Here is an 8,394-nt window from a genome sequence, read left to right on the forward strand (position 1 = left end):
TCTCTCTCTCTCTCTCTCTCTCTCTCTCTCTCTCTCTCTCTCTCTCATACACACACACACACACACACACACACACACAGGCACAATTTCACAATTTACTATTACGGACATTACTATGTGGCTATCAGGACAAGCCTTTAAAACGTCTTTACTGTGTCACAGCTTGCTATCTTCTCTGTTACATACCAGCTGCAAGTCCTACAGCAATGGATAAGGTTTAACAAACACTCAAGGTTGTAGAAACAACGGCTAGATGGCTATCAAGAGACGAGGGGTGTGGACAGAGAGGTATTAAGATTGACATATGAGAAAAACCAGTTGGTTTCCCCACCTGAGCTACAAGGCAACAGGCAGCATGTGGGAGAAGCAGCTCATAACACGCAGGCTTAGGAGAAGGTGCGTGCTGTGGAGAGAAGCTAACAGGCAGAGCTTGCACCGGGCATAGCTGCTGAGCGGCTGGTCCAGCTCATCAGCCCATTACAATCTTCCCAATAAACTTCCCATTTCTATCCTTACTCATGTATTCCTGATCCAATGCACACCAGTGCCAGAACAGCATACCTGAATATCTCGGTGGATGCCCTTCATACTCCTAACCCCAGTTATTACAACAGCAGTGGCTCCCAACTCCTCCTAAACAAGCTGTCAACATTAACAGACACTCCACCTTTTCACCTTTCCCCTCTTGTACTTACTTTCTATCTATCTATCTATCTATCTATCTATCTATCTATCTATCTATCTTCTATCTATCTATCTATCTTCTATCTATCTATCTATCTATCTATCTATCTATCTATCTATCTATCAACCTATCAGGAGTAAGAATTAGCATTTGAAATATGAACAAAGGCAATCACCTACTTTGAAGCTGAATGATAATTTCCCTGCATTCAGCTAGTCACATTCTGCTGACGAACTAATTTTTTCCCTTTATGTATAACTACTAAGTTAGAATTTGCAAACAGTTGTTCACTAGTGGCGCCAATTGAAAAATTGCTTCCCAGTCCCAGTGCATTCCTTTCCCTCTCTCCAATTGACTTCAGCCGGACACGAGGCGGCAGCATATACAGAAGCCCACCCCTACCCCGCTCTTATCTCCCATTCCACGCGGCTGGCCTACTGGACAAAGGAGTGATTCAAATCCAACCAGTGTTCAACAGTTCTCAGACCCGCTTGAATGAAAAGGATGCACTCCACAAAACGGCAATTTTTAAGCCTTCTCTACCAATTGTTACTAACAAAAACATTTGGTGCTGGTTAGGTTTTTGTTTGTCAACTTGAACTTCAATCAAGAAAATGCCTCCATCGGGCTGACCCTCAGGCAAGTTTACGGGGGGGGGGGGATGTTTTCTAAATTACTGATTAATGTGGTGTGGGAGTACCAGTTCACGGTGAGCGGTGCCACTCCTGATCCTAGGAGGCAGAAGTGAAGCAGCTGACGTGAGACTGGAGAACGAGCCGGTCCGCAGGCTTTCTCCAACATTCTACTTCAGTTTCTGCCTCCAGGTCCTTGCTCTGACTTTCTTCTCAGATGGAGTATATTAGGTGTATCAAGTGTAAGTGGAAACACACCACACACCCTTTCCTCCCCAAGTTGCTTTTCGGCATGGTGTCTATCACAGCAATGGAAATCAAAGTAGGCCACAGTTCCTTGAGAGGTTCTCCTGTTGTCTGCTTATACAGCCTCTGGGTTAAAGAACAGCTTTGCTTCTGTAGTTTCTTTTTTTTTTTTTTTTTTTTTTTTTTTGCCAGATCAGAGAACATGGACTTGCACTTGGCATCCTATGAGCAGCCTCAGTGAAGCCTGACTAAGTGGGAGGAAGGAACTTCTGAAAGCAGCGTGCTCCCCAGCCTGACTAAGGCCACTCGGTAGAGAACCTTCCCACAGAACCTACACATACAGCAATCTGAGGCGGGGGTGCTCTACCAAATAAATGCTGGCACTTACAGAGAGACCATAAAAAAGGCAACACCTCATTTTAGGTTATTTCACCCAAAAGGAAATTGATCAGTAATAAATTCAGCACCAAGGTGAGAGAGAGAGAGAGAGAGAGAGAGAGAGAGAGACAGAGAGAGAGAGACAGAGACAGAGAGACAGAGAGAGACAGAGACAGAGACAGAAAGAGGGGTTATGATCAGGGAGCAATTCTGCCTCTGAAGTAGTCAGTCTGTTCTGAAGCTTAAACAAAGCCACACACACACACACACACACACACACACACACACGCACGCACGCACGCACGCACACACACACGCACGCACTCACGCATGCATGCACACACACACGCACATGCGCACGCACACACACGCACGCACTCACGCATGCATGCACACACACGCACATGCGCACGCACACGCACGCACACACACACAGATGCTTTTGGTAATCTGTGAACTCAGAGGTCTTAGACTTAATAACCTGGGGCTTCTATGTCCATGTGGAACCTGGAGAGGGCAAGCTTGAAAATGCCTAGGAAAACAAAGCCTTCCCGAGGCCTGTGGTTCGCGAAGCTGGGCGAAGGCCACTGACGGCGTCCGCTCTACCTAAGTGACACAGGTGCACTGAAGTGACTGGTACCCTGCAAGCTGACAGAGATCAGCCCATGCACCAATGCCCAGCTAAGCTGGACCCCTCTCCTCTTCCCATCATGCTTAACCACATACATCCCCTTGCACAGAGTTAGTGGCTGAATCAGTCCTATTGAGAAGGCCCTGAACTTAGGGGCCTTGGTATCTGCACAGAAAACTATCAGTTTGCACACGGGTCTCCCCAGTACTGCTCATGTGAACAGACACTCTAAAGCTAAAGGCCTGTCAACATTTCCACTACAAACCTTTCTCTTCCAAGTTTATGACTTAGCATAACAGTCAGGGGGAACGCCTGGGGAAGATGGTGTCACTCTGGAACACACTAGTTTTATTTAATAAGTGATGATCTTAAGCTATCGATTTAAAAAAGCTTACTTATAAACTAAAAACAGAATGCACAATCTTGTCTTCCTAGCTTGTCCTAATGTAACAGATAGTTATCATTCTAGACTTCTTGACAACTCCCCTTCCACGCCCACCTCCCAAATCTTGGGGCCTTTACATCTCTGGCTGCACTTGAATCAATTTACATAATCTCGACAACCATTTGGCCAAACAATGTCATGTGTGACCCAAACTTTTACTGTGGGATTCCTGTCATCTGGTCTACAAACCAACGCGAGCGCGCTTCCTTGCAGGGAGCTACAGTGATCTTTCCAGAACATGAATATTGTCATCTCTTTCATGCTTACACCCTTCAGTGCCTTGCAACACTTAAGATGTAAACGCTTAGCGTGGTCCACAAGACCCACCTAGCCTGTTTGTAGTATCATTCTATTTAGTACAACTCTCTGGGGTGGTTTGGACATGCTTGGCCCTGGAAGTGGCACTATTCAGAGGTGTGGCCTTGTTGGAGGAAAGTGTGTCACTGTGGGCAGAGCCTTTAAGACCCTCGTCCTAGCTGCCTGGAAGCCAGTCTTCTAGAGACCTTCAGATGAAGATGTAGAACTGTGAGCTCCTCCTGCACCATGCCTGCCTGGATACTGCCATGCTCCTGCCTTGATAGTGGACTGAACCTCTGAATCTGTAAACCAGCCCCAATTAAATGTCCTTATAAGAGCTGCCTTGGTCATGGTGTCTGTTCACAGCAGTAAAACCCTAACCAACAAACACGCTGTGTTTCCATACATTGATCTTCCAGTTTCTCACCGTATCCTTGCTACTTCAGGTCTCAGGACCTTTGTACCTGCGGCTTCTGCTCCTTTCAGGACTGCCCTGCCCCATTCGCAGTTCAACAACTACTCCTGTTCAAACCTTTAGATTTCAGCTCAAAGGTCAGTTATTTAAATAAGATTTGCATATTCAAACCTCCCTGTTTTCTCACCTCCTAAGGTTTCCCCTCATAACACAAGTGTATTCATGTGTTCCTTTCATAGCACAATTGTATTTGTACATTTGCGAAGGCTTGATAACATGTATTTTTCTCACCAGGCTGCAAACCCCGTGAAACTAAAGCAAGAAGTGTTTCCTTAAATAGTGAACACCGGACCTAGGCAGGCATTCACAAATGTTTGACTGTATGAACAAAAATGATCATGTAATAGAGTTGTGGACATAGCTCCATGGATAACATGTTTGCTGGCCATGCAAAAGATTCCCTGGCACTCTACACATCTAACATGGTGATACACGACTGTACTTTAATCCCTGCACTCAAGAGGTAAAGGCAGAAGGATCAGAAGTCGAAGGTCATCTTTAGTCTGATTGAACTGGTAAGGACATTTAAAATATCATTCAGCTTAGACAAACGCCAAGAGGCTCAGGAGAGGGAATTTTGTCTTCACCTCGCTGCTCTACAAAATTAAAGCAAAGACATCTTCAAAGTGCTCTTTAGTTCCGGTAATAACAACAGTTCAAGACAGAAGTGGTCCTGACTGGACAGAGCCACAGGTGTATCTGGTGGGAGCAGAGGCAGAACTTTCCTTTGGAAAGGTGGATTGTTCTGGCCTGGCTCTGGCCTTCTGGAGGGATCAAAGAGGCCACATATAGACCCACATCCAAGAAAGAGAAGCGGGTCCTCATCAAAGAACTGCAACCACAATGGAAAAGTACCACAAGGTAGAGGGAAAAACCCAGGACTCCAGGACTCGGTATCTCAATGGGCCTAACTCTCCCCTATCACTGCGACTCAAGAACTCTCAGGTTCCTTTTAATCAGAGGGAAGAGGCAGTCTTTGATGAACACTCTTATGACATCTGACACCTTAAATCACTTTAATTACTATTTGCTCATAAGTTATTTATGTTCCTGATACCCCAGCATTCTTTTTAATACCATGCTAGTAAATCTTGAAAAATCTTTATCTTGGGCAAAATATAGAAATGACAAGTTATACTAGGTCCCTTGGCAAACTTATCAAATAAATTGGACAAAAAAATCAAGTTATGCTCACTTCATAGACATTAAGGTGGGCACTATAGTTTATTGCATAGAAACACTAATAAACTACCTAGAAAGATATTATGATGCGCCCTCACTTCTTTTTCCAACTTTTTGAGACTAGAGTCTCCTATAGGCCTAACTGTCCTTGAACTTATATATGACCTTCTTCAGCTTCTCAAATGCTGGGATTACGGGCAGGCTCCACCTTGCTGGGTCCAATCATGGCTTTAAAATGGTCAGAACGACAGGACATTTTGAACATAACTAGTTATGGCAGGTTTTCAATTTCCTTCTCAGAAAAATGGGGCTTAGGATTTCCAGCATCATATAATGCCTCTTATATTAAAAGAGCATTTCATGACTTGAAAAAAATCAATTTCAATATTCATCTCATCAAATCAGTTTGAGAGCAAAAAATATATTTTTTTAAAAAATCACTCCAAACACAGTGAAAAGGAAAAAAATAGTTTCATCAATTTAGACTTAGGTGAGGCTCCACTTCAGTAAGGCCAGCCCCAAATGCTGCAATTTTAAGATTAAGATGTAGTTGTGTGTGTCATAAGCATCAACTGAGGAGCCTCACTCTTGGAAGGTCGGCACAAGCTTTTCCCCTCAACTTCCTGACGCTAACTTTCCAAAAGTAAAATTAATAAAGTCGATCTTGTAGCTGCAACGCTGATTTTGCAAAAGGCACTTTCTTAAGAGACTCCTCCCACGGCTGCTCAGCGTCTGTGTCCGGAACTCCTAGTGTCTTCCACTCCTTCTGAGTCTAACCTGGACTCGAGGTCGTGGGCTTGCAGGGCTCGGAGGATGAGGAACTCCGGGGGAGCAGGGGGTGTAACGGTTCACCATGCTGAGGGTGTGTGTGTGGGGGGGTTGGGGGTCAAGCTGGGGAGGTGCGAGCGGAGCAGTTCGCGCCGCCAACTGCCGGGGCGAGCGTAGCGCAGTGGCCGGATCCCGGTAACTAAAGTTCCGAGCAGCCTGACTAAACCCCCAAAGCCCAGCACTGTCAGGACTAACGCCGGCGCCGAGAGCCGCAGACGGATGCGTCCCAGCGGAGCGCGCCTCTCGGCGTCAGGCTGATGGAACAGGCAGCGAGGGGCGGCCAGGAGCCGGCACAAGTTAGGTCCTCGACCGGAGCAGCCCAGCTAGGGGCCGGGGGACCGGAGCCCGCTCCCGATCCGCAGGACGAGGGAGCGCAGCGGGCGACCGGGGCTCCCAGACGCCCCGGTGCGGGGACGCCGATCCGGGTGGGGACGTGTCTCTCCCCTGTCCGGCAATCGAAGGGACAAGGGGTGCGGGGCGAGGCCTCAGCTACACGTCGCACCCGGCTCCCGGCCACGGGAGTTGCGGAGAGGCGGCGCCGTGGGCTGGAGCCCGAGGCGGGCAGGCTGGGGGCGCCCCCGCGGCGAGCACCCGGACTGGGCGGGGACCACGGGAGAGGCTGGACCGCGGGGCCTGCTCCACCGGACCACGGCGGCGGCGCCGGCATCTCGCCTCCTTCAGGCCTGCACGCGCCACAGGCCGCAGCTCGGACCAAGCCCGCGGCCGCCCGCCGCCAGCGCGGGGGTCGCAGCCCCGAGTGGGACGCCGAGCTGCCTCGGCTCCGGGGAGCCGATTCTGTCCCGCGATTCCGCCCTGGCAGTCCCGGCGTTGGAGCGGCCGCCTATAGCCGCCACCGCCGCCGCAGAGGCAGCGGCAGCAGCGGCAGTAGCGCGGGTGACGGCGCTGAACCCGGGGCGGGGACGCGCGGGAGGAAGGGGCGGCCAGGGGGCGGGCCGGCGGCGGCCGAGGGGTACCCGCCGCGTAGGGCTAGGCGCCCCCGATCGGCCGGTGCCGGGCCAGCGCCACCTGCGGAGCTGCGGCGCCCACGCGGCCGCGACCCCGCCGCCCCTCGCTCCCGCCACACACACACACACACACACACACACACACACACACACACACACTCACACTCAACGCGCGCGCGCAAACAAAACAAGTTGCAGGTCGCCTCTGCCGGAGGGGGGGCCGGGCGGGTCACTCACCCTCATCCTGCTCAGTGAGCTCGGGTCGTCGGGCCGCGAGGACAGGGAAGACCAGAGGACCACGAGCCCCAGGAAGCTTCCCACCACCAGCAAACTGCGTAAGATGAACCCGATCTTCAGCCTCATCTTCCTCCGGCGGCGAGAGACACACAGCCCGGCGCAGCCGCCGCCACCGCTCTCCCCTCCCTCCTTCCCCCTCCCCCGGCCCTCCTCCTCCTCCTCCTCCTCCTCCCCCCACCCGGATCACTACGCCCGCCGCCCTCCCCACCGCCTGCCCTCTCCAGCTCCAGATCCGGAACTCCCCTCGGCTTTACCTTCCCCTGGCTCGCCCCTCCGCCCCCTCCCCGCGCTGCGCTGCCGCACCCCCCCTCCCCTCCGGCGGCCTCCGCAGAGCTCCGACCGGCCGGCGTGTGTAGCTTTCCAGGCTTCCTATTCTCTACCTGCCCGCTCTAGCTCCGCAGTCCCTCTCCACCTTCCTCCACCCTCGACCGCGAGAACCCACCCTCCCCACCCCACCCCCCGCGAGTCCCTAGTAACCTTGGAACTAACTTAACACTTTCCCCCAGGTCTGGTCTTAGCCTTTGCCCTACGGCTCCGCTTCCTAAAGCTTGCAGATCCCCAAACTTTTATTGTAATTAGGGACCAAAACTCTGTCCTTGACGCCTGTGCCCTGCCAGGATGCTGCCGCCCGGCGCCCCTCAGGTGGACCTGCAGCCGCCCTAAGGCTGCCCTGCCCTTCCCGACGCCCACTGCTCAATCTCCCCAGCCAGAGGCTTGCAGGAAGGAAACCAGGAAGTCTGCCACCGCCGCAGCAGCAGTAACTCCACGTGGCTGATTTATAGCTGTTTTTTTGTTTTTTTTTTTTAATCTTGTTTTTTCACAGGGCTCCTTAAGGAGGTGGATTTGTAATCGAAAGGCCCTGGTGAGATGTGCAAAGACCACAGAACTGAAAGAGGACTCACTTGGAAAGGCAGTATTACCTTTTCTCTTGGGCTAATTAGGAAGCCAAGTCGACTAGCTAATTCGCACTACGGTCCTTGTTAATGGACTTCTAAGTTCCTATTCTGGGGAAAGTAGATTTCGGGCTTTTAAAACGTTCCGTACATGCATCGTTGCTTCTCTCACAGTTGACTTTTCCAGGAAAGGATATTGGCAAATGTTTAGCTACACGCCTCTCCCTTGTACATTGTGCCAAAGATGTCAATCACTTTAAATCACAGTCTACAGCATGTGCCATACTCCTAACTACTCAATTTGTCGAACAAATGCATTTCTGTAGCAGGTTTAAGGATGGCGTAAATTGACCTTTTTAATCTTAATATTGCCTTGTCTGCATGTATTTTGCTTTCAAAACAAGTGAAACTTGGTTAAGTCTCCCCGAGTGACCAGCAGT

At 50.7% G+C, this 8,394-nt stretch overlaps 2 protein-coding genes across 3 annotated transcripts in view; both read right to left on the bottom strand.

Moving 5' to 3' along the window:
- Galnt7 (polypeptide N-acetylgalactosaminyltransferase 7) overlaps positions 1–7,198 on the bottom strand; it is a 131,328-nt gene extending 124,130 nt beyond the window's left edge. For both annotated transcript variants that reach the window (XM_021218753.1, XM_021218755.1), the window contains exon 1: positions 7,002–7,198. In XM_021218753.1, coding sequence (XP_021074412.1) covers positions 7,002–7,127 — 126 coding nt within the window. In that variant the 5' untranslated portion in view covers positions 7,128–7,198. The remainder of the gene's footprint in view (positions 1–7,001) is intronic.
- On the bottom strand, positions 4,906–6,489 carry LOC110336311 (translation initiation factor IF-2-like). Its single transcript, XM_021218756.2, has one exon. It carries the CDS (start codon positions 6,464–6,466, stop codon positions 5,990–5,992), a length of 477 nt encoding a protein of 158 aa, XP_021074415.1. The 5' UTR covers positions 6,467–6,489; the 3' UTR covers positions 4,906–5,989.
- Positions 7,199–8,394: the final 1,196 nt, after the last annotated feature.

This window comes from Mus pahari, chromosome 19, assembly GCF_900095145.1.
Source record: "Mus pahari chromosome 19, PAHARI_EIJ_v1.1, whole genome shotgun sequence".
NCBI classification, from domain to species: Eukaryota; Metazoa; Chordata; class Mammalia; order Rodentia; family Muridae; genus Mus; species Mus pahari.